The sequence below is a fragment of the Betta splendens genome, chromosome 17, assembly GCF_900634795.4.
Source record: "Betta splendens chromosome 17, fBetSpl5.4, whole genome shotgun sequence".
Taxonomy (NCBI): Eukaryota; Metazoa; Chordata; class Actinopteri; order Anabantiformes; family Osphronemidae; genus Betta; species Betta splendens.
In genome coordinates, this window is record NC_040897.2 from 8024214 (window position 1) to 8041551 (window position 17338).

General features: G+C 47.5%; 2 protein-coding genes across 4 annotated transcripts in view; both read left to right on the forward strand.

The window, feature by feature from the left end:
• LOC114844080 (disabled homolog 1) overlaps positions 1–12936 on the forward strand; it is a 30485-nt gene extending 17549 nt beyond the window's left edge. For 2 of the 3 annotated variants that reach the window (XM_055503780.1, XM_055503781.1), the window contains 12 exons: positions 2149–2247; positions 3501–3632; positions 3934–4053; positions 4461–4499; positions 5879–5944; positions 7133–7192; positions 8909–8956; positions 9252–9360; positions 9442–10089; positions 10467–10600; positions 10977–11080; positions 11366–12936. In XM_055503780.1, coding sequence (XP_055359755.1) covers positions 2149–2247; positions 3501–3632; positions 3934–4053; positions 4461–4499; positions 5879–5944; positions 7133–7192; positions 8909–8956; positions 9252–9360; positions 9442–10089; positions 10467–10600; positions 10977–11063 — 1542 coding nt within the window. In that variant the 3' untranslated portion in view covers positions 11064–11080; positions 11366–12936. The remainder of the gene's footprint in view (positions 1–2148; positions 2248–3500; positions 3633–3933; positions 4054–4460; positions 4500–5878; positions 5945–7132; positions 7193–8908; positions 8957–9251; positions 9361–9441; positions 10090–10466; positions 10601–10976; positions 11081–11365) is intronic. The other variant, XM_055503782.1, reaches the window with a different exon arrangement.
• A 753-nt stretch (positions 12937–13689) lies between these two features.
• Positions 13690–17258, forward strand: c8b (complement component 8, beta polypeptide). Its single transcript, XM_055503779.1, has 12 exons — positions 13690–13849; positions 13985–14132; positions 14878–15025; positions 15155–15296; positions 15396–15528; positions 15632–15829; positions 15907–16147; positions 16234–16362; positions 16443–16606; positions 16698–16851; positions 16938–17009; positions 17092–17258. Exons 1-12 carry the CDS (start codon positions 13788–13790, stop codon positions 17256–17258), a joined length of 1758 nt encoding a protein of 585 aa, XP_055359754.1. The 5' UTR covers positions 13690–13787.
• The last annotated feature ends 80 nt before the right edge of the window (positions 17259–17338 follow it).

Below are 17338 nucleotides of genomic sequence, written 5' to 3' on the forward strand. Positions count from 1 at the left end.
GTAAGGATGGTTTCACCGCATCCTGTGCCAAAAAGTAGCATCCTTTTACTCCATTTTCCCACTAATCGTCTTGACCTTGGAGGCGAGCTGACTTCATTCTAAGCCACTTGAAGCAACATCAGCGCCATTTTGTCTGCGTCTTGTGTGTCTTCACGTGTCAGTCGGTCTATTTTTACAACAAAGCCTGTGATGGTATACTTGTAGCATGTATGTGCAAACTGCGATAATGTGTCCCAGATAATATTTCAACCAGTGTTCTTCACAGAAAGCTGCAGCTGAACTAGGTCACGCAGTACGTAAGGAAGGAAACACATGTGGGGATGAAAGGCTGCAGGATTCTTGATCCGTTATGTTTTTGTTCGGATGCTGAACATAATCTCTGTCTCCAAGATGCTGTAATACTTGATCAGAGTGTAACTGCTCGTTAGCCAGACGTGCTAATGCATGTGGCTAACGTCAGAGAAGTCTTTTGCTTTATAATTAGTGGTGAAAGAGACAAAACCGTGCAGGCATTTTAAATTTCGAGCATCATGCAGTATTTAAAATGCACAACACTGTAGCATGTTGAAAAAGTCCAATTTTGACAGAGCTGCTGTGACTGTGGTTGCTACGCACTGATTGGTTCGCTGTGGCTTATAACGAGGAGTGACATATTACTCAAAACAGCTTCCTCTTCTTTAAACACTTTTCTGCATCCCCCTAAATGCCAGCTGTGTTTATTAAAGATAAAACAGGAGGTTCTTCCCTTTATGCTGGATAAAAAGCAGCACATAAGCGTCCGTGCAGTAGGTGGCTTCAGGATAAATCCTTCGCCCAAGGAAGACGTACAAGGGCCCGACTGTTTGAGGATCTTCTCACAGATACGACTGGAGCCTAAATGTGTGGGAAGCTCCACGAGAAGATCAGCACAGCCGCGAGGCAAAGCCTCTCGTGTCCCATATCCATTTCAAGTGATCCGTCCAATAAAACAACTCTTTCTCCGCCGCCATCTGACATTTCATCAGTGCCTGACGCGTGACTCCAGTAGCCACCAGCCAGTAGCCGGTCAATGGAGGAGTCGATGCGGGCCTGCTATTATCTGGACGGAGGATAGAGGAGGGGATGGGGTCTCTATTGAGCTGCCTTGAGGACTAATCCACCAAATGGAGAAGCCAATGGCAGATTGACAGCATCCATCGACTCTCCCGCCCGCCCGTCTCTTCCTCATTCACTTCATCTCTTTCTTATCCCTATTACTTCTTTTGCTCTTTCTCATTCTCTCTTGACCATTTGTGCCTTTGTGCTCCCTTTATCCCTTCAATTACGCCCAGACCGCCTACATTTCTTATATGATTATACTTTCATGTATATAATGTGGCTGGATTTTTTTTTTCTTTAACAAAGCAATGATTTTAAATGTCAGCTGGGCTTTAAAAGGAAAGTCTCAGGCGGAGGGAAGCCCACGTACATGAGAGGTCGACCACTTGTCAGCGTAACTGGGTCTGAACCTTCATAAGACATTTTCAGCACAACAGGCAGGTTTTTTCTTTCTTATCGCTTTCCTTTTCGCCGTCTTCTCTCGCAGGCTTTGTTCCATGAAAGGCGCGACAAGCGCAGGTTGCATCAAATGGAGCACATTGGACATTTTAATTGATTTCTTTATTAGGGTTGAGACTATAATAAAAAAAAGAGCTGATGAGATCCTTGTAAAAAAAAACGTACAGTACTTCAAAGGATGGATATGCGGTTCAGTCAGCGCTGCTCAAAGCTGCCACAGCGAGACGGTCAGACAGCGGCACGTTCCCCTCTGTCAGCAAATCTCTCTTTACTGTTGTTAGCTAGCACTTGTGTATGTCATGTTGAAGTGCAGGAGACCTACTTCAAGAAGCCAGCGAGAAAAAAAGGTACTTGGGAAATAATAAGACGATGTGCGAATTCCTGAGGGTGAAGCTTTCAGAAAAGGCACATGAAAGAACATTATGTCCTATAACGCCTTATGTAACTGCTGTCACCCTCTTTTCCAATCTTCCCCCGGATCTCCCCCTCAACCCCCACCCCCCTCGTCTCCCGCTGTCACACTCACCTGAGTCGGAGGAGATGCGGGCCCACGGCCTTTCACGCTGAGTTCACATCCTTTCATATCGGCGTGTCGTTCCCTTTCATCCGCAGGGAGCGGCGTCCTCGGCGCGTGCCAAGGGGGAGCACAAGCAGAGGGTCTTCTTGACGGTCTCTTTCGGCGGGATCAAGATTTACTGCGAGAGATCAGGGGTGAGTAGCGCGTCGGCCTGAACCTACAGTAGAGGACATGCAGAGGGCAAACACTCGCACAGTTCACTTCACAACCGCTGCCAGGGAGCCATCTTGTCAGCCTGGTTGATAGATTCACCACAACTGCAATACCTGCACGGCACCGAGACAACATCAAATACAGGGCTGGAGTTTGATAGTAGCGACCCTGAGTAGCCCCCAGGACCTCCTTACGGCTACTCAGGGCCCGCTTGCCTGCTAATGGCGGCGCATTGAGCATCGTATGCTAATGCTATGAGACGAGGATGGAGGCAGCGCCGCTGCCTCCATCCTGGCTCGCTTCCCCCTGGCGGCGTCAGAGGCCTGCTGCTCTATTACAGGTTGACGGAGGGGCTCGGCTCTCCCCCGTCCTGGGGCGCAGCGTCGGCTGGATGGGCCCACTCTGCTCATCAGCGCTAACCGATAATTAGCGCTCCGTTCCACCCCTTAATGATCACTGCCGCTAATGCTAATTACAGCGCGGCTCCACCTCGGCTGTCGTTAGCGCTAAACTGATAATTATGCATTTGTCCCATAGGTGGCCACCCCCGCCCAACCACCAACCGCCAGGTTTCTAAAATATAAAGAAGGAGACACAGGTCTTCAGTAATATGTCACTTTAATATGACTGTGTCTGCAGCGAGAGAGAACATTAAACCTCCCGCCCCACCAACCAGCTCACCAGCGTTTGACAAGCTCATTTGTTGTTTTGGAAATCATGCCCCCTAATATTCTTAGTTCTTTTATTTACTGATTACTGGCAGTAAATAATTCCCCACACTTAATACCCCTCCTGAGTTATTAGGATGGAAATGGGGATGACTCCAGCAGAGGCAGCGTTAGATGGAAATGCTTTATGCTAAGCTGACATGATTCTCTGCTGAATTCCAGTGGACTAGTCATATTAGTTTTGTATTTTACATTAATCTGAGGCGTTACCGGCGATGCTCCGCGCCGCGAATGTCGGCTAACATCCAAATAAAAGCCTCTCCCCGATGGCCCGGCTTATCTCTGCTAATGGAGGAGCAGCAGGTGGGACTGTCTGAGTGACAGCTGAATAACCCCTTGTGTACGCTCTGTATGCGTGTCATGTTATATGAGCTTATCTGCTATTTCATCTGAAATGCAGTGAATAAATGGTGCAACAGGTTTGCTTTTCAATGAACAAATACAAAATGTACTCATTTCTGAAGGACAGTGACACAACGGCACCAACACTGTGCAACTGTCTGCAGGTGCTCATGCATCACCACTCGGTCCACGAGATCAGCTACATCGCCAAAGACACCCGGGACCACCGCGCCTTTGGCTACGTCTGTGGGAAGGAGGGCCACCACAAGTTTGTGGCCATCAAGACGGCGCAGTCGGTGCGTCCTCGTCTTTCTAACATCTGTTTTGGAGTCTGCAACTGTTTCATTTTGGGGGTCAGGTCCTTGAAATACTTGAATATTGGTTTTATTTGACCAATATTTGGCAGGCAACTTAGTTGTTATTTGGTTAATTGAATTTCTGAGTCAAATTCTCTGGCCCTCTATGAAAACCGAGGCTCAACAGACACGACCCCAGACGTTGTTTGTTTGTCGTCAGTGAAACCTGCTAACGGTTTCTGAGCATGTGTCCGTTTTGCGGCGCCCTCTTCTTCGTTGACGTTCCGCGTCTCCCGTCCAGGCTGAGCCGCTTATCATTGACCTGCGCGACCTCTTCACCCTCATCTACGACATTAAACAGCGGGAGGAGTTGGAGAAAAAGGCGCAGAAGGACAAGCAGTGTGAGCAGGCGGTTTACCAGGTAGGACACCCTCAGACTTTTCTCCCTTTTTCTCAGTTTCAGTTCTCATTCGGAGGCGAGATCACACATTATTACTCAGCCAGAAATGTATTCACGCAACAGAAATCTTGACACTTTCCTCTGAAGTGTGTTTGTCTGCATCATTGATTTCTCTGTTGAATATCTAAGTATGATGGAATAGCTGGTCTGGATAGATTCATTTTCACAGTGGCAGGAAAACTACTGCATGTGTTACTGTGTCAGCACTATAGGAAAAACACATTACCAGTCTGTGATTATGCTTAGTTGCAGCGATAATTGAAGTTTTTATTCCAATTATGGTAAACTGAATTTTTCAGAGACTGTGAAATACAATTACTGATAAAATCCAAAATGTGTAATGTGCCTTCTGCCCCCAAACTGCTCAGACCATCCTGGAGGACGAAGTGGACGACCCCGTTTACCAGGTAGGTCTGTGGGCGCACTGTTCCAGACTGAAACACAGCGTAGCTTCACTGGTGCTCTTCTCACTCTTAAAGCTATATCACAAAACAATTAATCCTTAATTTATCTCCTCGAGTCACCGATCTGCTTGAATTAATGATTCATGATACTCCACCATTCCAGTAATACACAGCAGACCATCCTAGTGGACAGTTTTGTTCAACCATTCAACTTCCATTCGCCAGTGCAATGTTGTTTTTAAGTTGATCTGTGTCAATGTTCTGATTTCTCCAAAGACACGTCTCCCTCCAACTGGTTGTTGACCCCTCTCTCTCTTTGTTTTGCCTTGTGCATTTGGCTGAACATATTTTTTTTCTCTGTGTTTGCTCACACTGAATACAGACAACGCTAACTCTTACTCTGAATGCTACTGTATGTTCAGTGCAATGTCCAACCACCTCCCAGATCACCTGTGTTCTTTACACTTGAAGTATGTTGTACATAAAGTCATTCCATTTGCAGCTTTCAATTCCTGTTGATGTTGGTTGACAAACGTCCAGACAGTGGCCAAAATCATAAAAGGAGTAGTTTGACATTTCTAGGAGTTAAATGCTTAGACGCGTATAGACGAGAGGATTGATACCGCTCTCGATTACGTTTGCTTAGCTTAGCACAAAGGCTATAAATGAAGCTAGCTAACCTACTTATTTGAACGCGATCCTGTTTATTTATTTATTCCACAGAAAAAATAACATTTTAAGAGGCTGGTGTGCTACATTAGGTCATTTTTGCTAGTATTGGATTTAATGTCATATATACAGTTTGTATATATATTACTGTATATATCTTATTTGTGGTTGAATGCAGGTTAGCTGTGTCCCCTTGTTAATCGCTAAATTAGCCGCTGGCTCACCTTAATCACTTTTTTTACAGAGAGGTATCAATCTTCATGTTTAAAAGTTAGACTAGACACTTTCATTTGAGAGCTGTAAAAATGTTTATATATTTATATAGCATATTCTATTAGAAAGAAACTGAATGGATCTCAAGCAAACACTTTGACCTCTGGGTCACCTCACATTGCTGACGGTAAAGAGACGCCTCTAGTTGAAAACCTCCGCAATGACTTGAACTACTGCCTGACCTATTATACTTGTGCTCTTTCCTCTTCCCACCTTACTCCCCCTTTTTCTTTCTCTCTCCATATCCCCCATTCCTCTTTCCCATGCCCTATTTTTTTTTTAATTTCCTGATCTCGTTACTTTCCCCACTTGACGTCACCCTCGCTCCCCTGTGCTTTAATTTATTCTCATCATGTATACTCCCTGCCTACTTCTCTATCTGCCTGTCCTCACATCTCATTATTCTCTACTATGCCTCGTCCACTACTTCTGTTCTGTAGTACATAGTGTTTGAGGCTGGACACGAACCCCTCCGTGGCCCCCAGTCAGAGGAGAGCGTTTATCAGGTACAAAGACAAGCATTGCCCCCTTTTATTTCTCCCTCTTCACACCCTGTTATAGATAATAATAACAATACTAACATTATGGCATTTATATAGAGATTAAATTGGTTTTGTGGATTCAAAAGGAAATCACACTAAGGTTTATGTTTTAATGCTCCTTTATGAAAAGAAAGTCCTTCATTTTTGGCCACTAGCCAACTTCTGATTTGAGGTAGTAGCAGTAGCATATTAATAAAACTCACAGGGGGTTATGAGATGGAACTGTAAACACAGAGGAGAGGCTGATATCAGTAAATAACCACTTATTGTTGTGTGAATCATTTAAATCCAGCACCACAATTAAATGCAACTTCTGAATTAATATACAACTAAATGTTATTGCTGATCAGACTAGATTGCGTTAAAGTTTTAAAGCTTTGGACAGAAATGCTAGCATTCTGTTTAGACTGTATAAAACCTTGTACAGAGTCAAGGTCAGTGGTTTAGTCTGCGCTCCATTACTATAAGCCACTATAAAACACTTTGACCTTTTGTTTTCAGCCTATTTGAAAGAGCAGCTAGGGCCTCAGAGACCTGTCGTATGGTTTAATCCTACCTCCCTCCCTCGCTTTCGCTCCCTTCCCTCCACCACCTTTTTTTTTTGCCTCTCTGTATCTTGCATTCCTCTGAAGATGAAAGATGCAGAGAGAGAGAGAGATTAATCACTCGCCATGCCATTTGATCTCAGAATGAAACAAGATCAATAGACTTGGGGAAAAACGTAACTGAAAGTTAACCAGTTATGGGAGAATAGGCGGCACAGGGAGCAAGGTTATGAGCAACAGATAGTTTGGATAAAGTCAACACAGCTGAGGCATTTTTATAACGCTAAAACACACTGATGCTGAATATTAATACATGTTCTTTATAGCCATGTAAACTAGCACACACCATCTTCAGGCTTTGTTTGCAATCAATATTGATTTAAGTAGAATTGATTCAATGGCGCAACTGTAGCATTTACATAATCCTATTGCTATAAAAACTAAAATGGACTAAATCAAAATTGATGTAGAACCATTTTTCTATTTCAGTAGGCGTGTTTCACTTTCTGTAAGCGCTTGTTTTAAGTACCCAGCCTGTACGGAATGATAAAACCACAGCAGTGTTGCTCTGTTACTTATGTTTGGATCGACCTCCAATCCAATGCAGGTCCCAACCAGTCAGCAGAAGGAAGGGATCTATGATGTCCCAAAACGCCATTTCATGACTGTAGGTGTTTTTTTAATTTTTATCATTTGTTTCTTCTTCTACTTGCAAACCTCTCTCTTAAGATCCTCTTCGAAGAAGAGTCCTGAGCCCCTTTTGACGCCGTCCGCTTCATTCAAAGTTACATAGGCCTGCTTGTGAAGGCGAATGTAGTCAATGTAAGACATGAGTAATCTCACAGAATATTAGAAACAGGCCTTGTGCAGAATCTGCTGCATGTCGTGACAAAAACTCTTATTTGACCGGTCTGAGAGATGAATCAAAGGGAGGCTGTTCCATCTTCCTTAGAGGATGAGGATGAGAGGTTTGTAAGCGGGGTGGGTGTTGGTTTGAGCTGCATGCAGTGTAGTCATGGGTGCCTTCAATCAGGGCCACAAGCACTCATAACAGCTGTAACCTTAACAAATAGCAACACGTTGCTTCAGCCCATGGGTTGATCAGAAAGCAGCACAATAAACATCCAACCGCAGCTATATTTCATCTCACCCTGACCGGTTTTATGAGTTCCTCAGCACCATGCAGTGACCACGCCACCACTGCATCGCTCATAGAATAAGATTATTCAAGTCTATTTCTCCAAAGATTCATCCGAGGAGAATTTTCCACACATGTTCTGAAAACAGCCCCGGCAAAGTGCTTCCCCGCTCCTTCTTCACTTGTGTGCTTGTTGCTCAGCATATCAAACAGATAAACTGTCCCGGCCCCCTCGCTATCTCGCCCAAACAGCCCATGCCAGTATAAGTAGCAGCGCTTCCATATCTCTAAGTGTTACTGCTTGTCTGTTCATTCAGTTGGAGCTTTTCGAGAGCCTGGAGCTCCCCTGATGTGTGTCAGTGCCTGCAGGGAGAGACCTCTGTGTACCATGTTTACCTTTTTCCAAATTCCCACTCATTCTGTGTCCCTCAATGGTCCCTAAGTGCCGTGCAAACGTATTCCAGGAGGACATAAACACCCCGTTTGCAGCAGCGGCAGTTGCCGCCATTCCTCCCCTTCTCCTCCTTTTGTTTCGATGCGTCGTGTTTGAACATCGCCCCGTTCTTTTTGGTTCGTTTGCTTTTTAACGCATGCAAATCCTCCGCGTTCTGTGTGTTTCTGTGCTTTTACAGTGACTCATTGTCCGCTTGTGCATGGCCCCAGTTACATTTCATGCAACTTAGCCATTCCACAGTCGTGTCCCATCTCCTTTAAGTAGTGTGAGTAGAGGACAGAGGGGGCTCGAGCAGGGGTCACGTCTGCCTATAGGGTGAGGTGGCCTCATTGTCGTGGTTGGGTGGTTCCAGAAGCCTCTTCTTTCATTCGATCAGATGAAATAAACACACCTCTCTGTATTGAAATCACCATGATAAAGCGGCCCCAGCTCTCCCGGGGGCCAGCCTTCATTGGCAGACATAGGAATATCTAATCAGAGAGTGTTTTATGGGACTGAATGGTCCTTTACCCACTCAATTTTAGCAAGCCATGAAGAATTCATTTTAGATCCATTTTCCAATAATAAAATGAGGGGATAGTTGTTTCTTGCCATCCACAGCACAAAGTGCCTTTGTGAATAGATTCCTCTCCCCACACCTACCCACCCATGCAAGCACCAAACCCTATCTGGCGATTAATTCAAAGTTCTGTGAGTGTGCAAATCTCATTGTTGTGATGTATCACTGGCCTTTTTCTCCCTCTCTCTCTCTCTGTGTCTCTGTTTTTGTCGTCCCGTGTTTCCACTCGCAGAATATCAACCACTTTGATCTGTTCGGCGACATGTCGACTCCTCCCTCGGTGAGTACCGTCGCCGTCACCAGACCTGGTTCGGTAAATTAGAGCGGGTTAAAGGGATGACATCGTGCTTTAAAAGGATCAAGTGGAGTCGTAAACCTGAATGTTAAACAGCGCTGCGACTTTTAGGTGACTTTGCAGACGTGACATGTGTGTGTGTGTGTGTGTGTGTGTGTGTGTGTGTGTGTGTGTGTGTGTGCGTGCGTGCGTGCGTGCGTGCGTGCGTGCGTGCGTGTGTGTGTGTGTGTGTGTGCGTGCGTGTGTGTGTGTGTGCATGTGTGTGTGCTCTGCCTCCCAGATGCCCCCGTCACCCGCCAACACGCTGGACCCTACCAGAAGCAGCCGTCAGCAGCAACACGCAGCCGCTGAGATGTACGCCCCCTTCAGCCCCACCTCCGTGCCGTCAGGTAGCTCGCTACTCATCAGTACTCTTCATCCAACATTCTCCAGCTGGAGAAATGACTTGACTTGCTCCCCCTTCCCTCCAGGTTACATGACCATGGGTCCTGTGCAGGCAGCCCAGTGGGCGCAGCAGTCGTTCCCCACCCAGGCTCAGACTCTGGCCTTTCCCGTGCAGGGACCCCTCCAGGTGGCCCAGGTGCTCCCGGGGGGTCAGCCGCTCATCTGGAGCCAAGCGAACATCTTCCCAGCCACTCAGCAGCAGTGGGCGGCCATGGCGGCCTACATGCCGGCCCAGACGGTGGGCGTGGGCGGCCATGCCATCCCGGCGGCCATGCTGCAAGGCCTGGTACCGATCACCACCGTGTGCCCCCAAGCCTGCGACCTGTCGGCCCCGTCCTCCGCCATCGCCAGCCCCCAGCACGCGGCCGACCCCGCGCTGCTCCAGAGGCAGCTAAGCCTAGCGAAGGAGGGCCTGGGTGCAGACCCGGACGCAGGTGAGGGCCCATCCACGTCAGGGGCGGTAGCATCAGGTGTGGGACCGGGTGTGGGGTCAACGGCGGCGAGCAGGTGCGGGACTCCGGGCCTTATGAGCGCACCAGACACGCTGGTCTGCAGTCAGCTGCTGGCACCTTCAGCTTCACTGACCCAGGAAGAGGAGGGCAGCTGTAGTGACCTGGACCTCTCGAGGATGACACTGAGCCCCGGTACCTCAACATCACCGTCCACTGAATCCCGTATGTTGTCCCAGTCTATTTATTATAACACACTGAGCAAATTGTTTTAGTCTGCGCAGGCAGTGGAGATTTATTCCATAGCATTACGCTGTTACACCCAGCTGACCTTTGGTGAGACGAACAGAGCTACGTTTCCTCTGACAGTACACAGAATACAGGTGTACAGGTGACGTCAGCTGTAACAGGAATCAGAGCGAGGGGCTGACAAGCAGTAAAGGTCACGATCTAAATTTAAACCCCCTTCTCCTCAGAATAGGTCTGCATGTTATCAGCGTGGTGCCTATATGTTATATTCACAGAACTGATTAGCAGTAGGAGCTAATCCGATATGACTGTAAAGTCTTTTTTCCTGGTTTCCCGGCTTCTCGCCGCTGCAGCATCCACTCCGGCCCCTCAGCGGAGCTCCTCCTCAGACTGCCCCCCCTCCCAGGCCAGCGACCCGCCCACCGATCACTCGCCTGTCGACCCAGAGGCCAGCTCCAGCTCCAGCGGCGTGAAGGAGGAGGAGACGGTGAGCGCACCCCCAGGTCGCATCCCCGTGGATAAGACCCATGGATTTCATTTACCACCTGACTCACATGATGCTATAATCAATTGCTGCTTTGTAGATGATAAGTTCTCAACACTACATCACAGTAAAATGTTGTGTGACCAAATAGTATCGATTGTTTTGAAAAATGCCAAGTCAATCGCGAGTGAAAGGTCACTTGATTCAGGTTGATTACATCTCTGCTGTAATTATGCTTGAGTGTAATTATAGCTTTTCGACTGCTTTGGTGATGTTTTTCCAGAAAACATAACACTGCGCTGAGTTGATTTCATTTTTTTAACGTCCAAATCGATTTTCTGGCTCTCTCGCTTCTCATTTCTCTTTCTGTATCTCTCAGGGTTCTGCTGTTGCAGGATCTGTCTCTCCAGCACCCGGCGGAGCTCCTGATCTGCTGCAGGATCAGCCCTGTGACCAAGACAGCTAGAGAGGAACAGACAATAAGTATGTATTTACGCTCCCCTCCTCTCTGATGTGCCTCTGTTTCGCTCTGTGCTCTGTCTTTCCTACGCTGTCATTTATTCATATTCGTCCTGCTTTGTATTATTTACCGTCTAGTTTCATTCGTCTTGTTTTTTTTTAGATGTTGGCTGATAGTTAGAAGCTTTGGCTTAGTCTTATAATGTCTCTTTGCGTCATCCACACTGTGGAGGCGCACTGTTGCCACCTGGTGGTCACGCTCTTAACTGCATGCACACAATTGCTAAATTGTTGTTTTTTCATTTCTAGGTGATGGAAGCTCCTAAGGCCAAGACAGACGCTCATGAGAAACAGAGGTGAGAGATGAGGGACTGTGAACAGCAGCATCTCCCACAGCTGGATTACACAGACTTGTTCTGCTTTTCCAACCTTTTAAAGGATATTTTGGTTTGGTTCTTTAACGAGCTGGATCCTAGGATCTGCTTTTCCACCAGAGGCCACATACTGTACTGTACTCCTCGGCATGACAACCAGGCTTCGGCTCTATCATCCAATCAAAAAACATTTTAACCAGGAAGTGACCTTTGACCGAAACCTGCAGCAAGAGATAACTGCAGCCTCCTGTAAGGGATTCATATCTGTGAGGAAACATTAAAAGGCCATGGTGACGCTGACGATGCAAAATCTTTTTGAAGGAAAGCAGTGTCCTACTGTAAGCGGTTGACCCTCTGTTTGTCAACTGCCACCAGCAAAAGACTGTGCGCAGCAGATGGATTCGCCAAATGTTCTCATCGTGTTGCTCCACCGGCCAGTCCATTTGCATGAACAGACTCCATGTGGATTCAGTGTACTCAGCTGTGAGCAAAAGTGCAAAACTGTCTGCCGCTTCCTGCAAAGTCGGAAACAAATCGAACAACAAGGTTCTTCTTTTTCCTATTTTATAAGCTGTGAATTCTTAGTTGATGACACAAAGTCATTCACAGACGCTGGAAATGACTTTGAAGCATCAATGTTAAAATCGAAATTTGCCAAACATCTATTTTGTAAATAAGAATCCTCCCGGCCCCCCGTGCCCGAGCCTCTGTGCCATAAGATAGCTCTCTGCCTCTTGAATGCCAACTACCTGTGTTTCTCTCAAGCAATGCCCTACCAAGCACCTCCATTTTTGACGTCTGGATGTTTGTTTCGCTTTTTGCAGGCCGGTGTTTTTTTATTTCAGAAAAAACGTCCTCCTCTCCGTTTGGTTGGTGAGAAATGAACTGTGAATCTGTGTTTACATGGTCATTAAAAATAGAGCCTGTTGTAGCTGTCTCACTCATTTTGAATTTGAGAGATAAAAGAAATGAAGAGGTTCGAAACAAAGCTTCTACTGCTTTTTAAAGGTCACAAACATTTCCTTTTTTTTTTACATTTTGAACGGAGGTCATGTTGTTTACGATGTGCCTCACAAAATGAAAAGAATAAACCGATGCGATGTGGCTTGAAAAGCCACAAGGTCAGAGACAGTAGAGTGTGTTTCTATGCCTTACTGGTTTATTTTGGTTGTCCGCTCGTTTTTGTCAGCTCATTGTACACAGTAAACAGGTCATTGTTGTAACAAAGCACTTGGTCTCCACTGGATGAAACGGTCAAAACAAAGGCGACGTATAGAATATGAACCATAGAAATGTCACCATTAACTGCTAGACTTACAATAACAGACTGTACCCCTGCTTGTGTAATTAAAATGAGAAATAGGTCAACATATTTTGTAAATTTTATTTATGGAATTATGAATTGTCATTCCAAAAGAAAAAAAGGACTTTTGTACATCTATGAGTTCCCCTTACACTGTACCCATACCACTGTTCAGCCACAAATAAAATATCATGTGATTCCCACTTTTCTGTCCTTGAATTCTAATGATCCACTGTGCAAATGTGAAGATGAAGTCCTTTACAGGTGTGAGTTCTGCCTCAGCATCTTCACACATCTCAGAACACAATTACAGTATCAGCAAGATGCACCGTGAGCCACATTTCACTGCTGCAGCCGGTGGTTTTATCTTATTAGACCTTTGCTTTCTGTCTCGTCACAGGACGAATTTAAAAGATTAGTGGAGGAGACACAAAAATCTAGATCCCTGCAAAAGTCTGCTTTTAATTTTGAAATATTCCTGTTTCTGAGTGGCTTTATGTGACAGAAAGCTCCTGAATTTGATAATTAAAAAGCAACAAGCAAAGTAAAAGTATTTGTTTTGTTGCTTTGATAATGTCGAAATGTAATACAAATCTGTGATTTCATTTGTTGGTTTGAGTCCTGATGTTATTGGGTGGTTGTTTGGTTGTTCGATCCTGAGTGAGCAAAGTATTGAGCCATGAGATTGTGTCACGCTGCAAAGTCCCAACAGAAAATAACAAAGTCTAAAGATCGCAAATGAACAAACATGTCTTTAACACTCAAACATCACTAGTCTCATACCAGGAATTCACCATCACCGATATGTTACCTAACAAAGTTTCTGTCATTAATTACTACTGCATTTACTGTATATGCATGTGAGAAGTGCAGAGCCATTCATGAGTCCAGTCCAGACTCACTCTTGCTTTACCTACTGTACTTCATATCTAGGTCAACGGAGGTCTGTTAGCGGCACTGAGTTCACATCCAGGTGAGTATCGATCTGGGAGTGTTTGCACAGAGCGAAGGACAGCGCTGTCGCCTCGTTCACGCTCGGTCCCGACACACAACCATGTTTTCTGCAGCGATGCACAGGAGTCTACTCTGTGTTACTTTGACTTTGGCCTTTATAAGGTAGGAGGTTTGTCTGATTTTCAGTTAATAGAGGTTATATTATTAGTAAATGCACATTGAGCATCCGGGGCTTTAACAGCCACTAAAGCCTTCGTGTCGGCCTGCTGTGTTGACGCGATCGCCCCCATGTCACAGCGAGGTTGGCGTCACGGCAGCGGGCCATGGGGAGCCCAGCGTGCGCGAGGCCCGAGCGGCGGGCGGTGGGGGGGTGGTGCACCCGGTGGACTGCGCCGTGTCCGAGTGGAGCGCCTGGTCCCGCTGCGACACATGCCAGAGGAAGCGGGTGAGTGTGAGCGTAGCAGACAGGCGGTAGGTTGAGCTGGCGTTCATCTACGTATAGGGGTGAGCGGCAGGGCGGGGCTGGGGGGTGGGGGGGGGGGGTTATTATGATAATCAAAACACAGAATCTACATTCTACATAACATGGATTGTGAGTCAAACAGTGCAGCGACAACAAAATCTACTGAGGTCGTCATGAGGTCAGGAGACGATACCAAACCACTTCCTCTATTTAGTGGCGCTTCTTCTTCTTCACGTTCTGACCTCAAAGGGCAAGTTTCAGGAAGTAGTCAGGAAATTATGCTCTTTCACTTCTCGCAGAGTAAGACAGACATTTTATTCATTACTTGCTGTAAGTGATGAATAAAGCAGAGCGTAAGTAGATTTTGGAAATGCAAAAGGGTTTTAATGGAGTGAAGTGAACATGGCTTCTATTTATCCCACAGATAAATAAATCAGACTAATTGTAATCCACAGATTATCATAAATGTGATTGGATTTGGACACAGTGAGATTAGATCTGGGTGAATAAATCGCGCCTACAGTACATTCTGATCCGCGTGGGTGTTATTGCTCCACCGCTGGCTCGCTTCAGTGATCTATCTCATGCACTTTACAGGGAGGGGGATTAATAACGGTGACATGACAAAGTGAAAACAGCCCACTAATGTGATTTTTGCCCGTTACCGCTCCCCGAAGCGGTTCCTCCGCCTTTATTTAGCGCTAACCCGACCTCTCCCACCACCCAGTATCGCTACTTGAAGCTTGAGCAGCCGTCGCAGTTCGGGGGAAACCCGTGCGACACTCACGACCGGGAGGAGGAGGCCTGCGAGGTGCCAGCGCGCTACACCTGCGACAACGTGCCTCTGTGCGAGGGGTTTCTCTGCAACCAAACAGGTACCGGTGATGCAGCAACACGACAGGAAGCACCAGCACCACCACCATTATGTCTGAATGAAATGACTGTGCCTGTTTCCAAAAAAATGCCCAAGTGTTGCTTGCTATTACTTCATTCCTGTCGCGCAGGTCGCTGCATTCACAGAACTCTGAAGTGTAACGGGGAGGATGACTGTGGGGACATGTCTGATGAAGTGGGCTGTAAGAAGGCGCGCAAGCCCTGCCGGGAGGAGGCCGAGGAGTACTGGGGCATTGAGAACCTCGCCAAAGGGTAAAGACACGGGCTGCTGTCGGTCTGTGAGAGCTGACATGCTAACCGGGGACCAGTCGCTGGGGTCAAAGGTCAAGCTCCCTGTAATCGCTCTTGCAGAATCAACGCCCTGAACAGCGAACTGGAAGGACTGGTGCTGGATAACAGATACTATGCCGGCAGCTGTTTGCCGCACTACGTCCAGGACGTGCGCTTCAGGAAGCCTTACAACCTGCAGCAGTTCACTTATGAGGTCCCTCAATACATAGATTCATTCATAAGGACTCGTAAATAGAGATTTGTCGTCTCTCTGTGTTTTAAATGTACTTCACATTGACTTTTCCGCCTCTACACAGACAAAAGGCTCATATGACTTCACCCTGGAGGCTTTTTCGTCCTACTCTAACTACATGGAGGAGATGACCAAGGAGTACTCGTCTAAGACGTCCTTTTCAATAGGCTTCGGCGTTCCCGGCCTGTTCGACTTTGGCTTCAACTACAGCGGCAGCAAATACAGCAAGTCAGTGCGGAAGAGTCGTCGGGCCTCGACGAAGGTAAGAGGCCGCGCGTCTTCTCATCTCCTCTGGAAAAACAAGTGACATCAGGATATGGGCTCCATGTGGATTCCCAGGTCAACAGCTTCGTGAGGGCCAAGGCGGAGCTGGAGTTGGCTCAGTACATGCTGAAGTCGGACGATCTGATGCTTCACCCCGGGTTCCTGCAGCGCCTGCGCTCCCTGCCACAGGCGTACGTCTACGGGGAGTACAGGCAGATATTCAGAGACTACGGCACCCACTACATCACAGAGGCCGCCCTGGGAGGAGACTACAGTCACACCATTATAATAAACAAGGACAAGCTGCAGAAGTCGGGTATTCAACCCAAACCCAGCTTCGTTACTCACAGTACGTGACTGTACGGCATCACCTGCTTCTTGACCTGTTGTTTGTTTTTCCAGGTTACACTTTGGACCAGTACAAGAACTGCGTGCAGGTTGGCCTCAACGTGGGGGTCAACATAAAAGGCGTTTATGTGACCGGAGGAGTCGAAGGCGGCGGCTGCGACGGTTTGCTGAACGAGATGGGGGGTGAGGTTAAGCGGTGGTTGCTGCAGCCTGCGTTAATGCCAGGTTTCCATCAGAGGCTCTGACCCGGGTCTGCTTTACAGAGGACACGGTGAAGGGCAGCATGGTGGAGGACTTCATTGCCGTGGTGCGTGGGGGCAGCAGTGAATCCATCACTGCGCTGGTGTCCAAGAAGCTTCCCACCCCAGCGCTGATGGGGCTCTGGGGTGAAGGCGTCCGCTTCAACCCCGATTTCATACGCAAAACAGTGAGAATCTGACATTCGTGCTTCGCTCGCTACCACCGATCAGGTTTTCCGAATACAGTGAAAAGATCCTTGTTTTTCTAATGATGACTAGACACGTCCAATATATGCACTGGTGACGTCCAGGGACTTCAGCAATGACGCCATCCTGAAGACGAACCTGAAGAGAGCCCTGTCAGAGTACCTGGCAGAGGCCAGCGCCTGTCGCTGCGCTCCCTGCCGCAACAACGGAGTCGCTGTTCTAAAAGGTACAGCAGAAATCCCACTGCCTTTACCGTACACGCGTACTGTATTTGTGCTAAAAGTCGAGGGGAACCTTCACGTCTCTCAACAGGCTCCCGGTGTGACTGCGTGTGCCCCCTCGGCTACACCGGCCGTGGCTGCGAGACGACTCAGCGACAAAAAGGTTCGATCTGAGCATCGGCGCCGTGGCTTCGTTCCCGCGTACGCGGCGACGCTTAGCGGTGTGGCCCTTTTTCCCCCGACAGAACTCGCCATCGACGGCGGCTGGAGCTGCTGGGGCGGGTGGTCCCCCTGCAGCGGAGGCGCCAAGACGAGGAGCCGGCAGTGTGACAACCCAGCGCCCGGCAACGGGGGCATGGACTGCAGAGGACTGCAGCAGGAGTCCACGGAGTGCGCGTCCTTCCAGAAATAAAGTTCCCCTCGCACAGAAACGTTGCTCTGTGTTGTTTTTCCTCTCGACACAGTGACATAATGATTCAGATTACTATGAAA

Bases quoted from the DNA above. Each gene is read 5' to 3' on its own strand.
- c8b (XM_055503779.1), top strand. From the start codon at position 13,788: ATGTTTTCTGCAGCGATGCACAGGAGTCTACTCTGTGTTACTTTGACT. The intron at 15,026-15,154 runs GTACCGGTGATG...CCTGTCGCGCAG, and splicing joins GTTTCTCTGCAACCAAACAG to GTCGCTGCATTCACAGAACT. The intron at 16,148-16,233 runs GTATTCAACCCA...TTGTTTTTCCAG, and splicing joins GGACAAGCTGCAGAAGTCGG to GTTACACTTTGGACCAGTAC.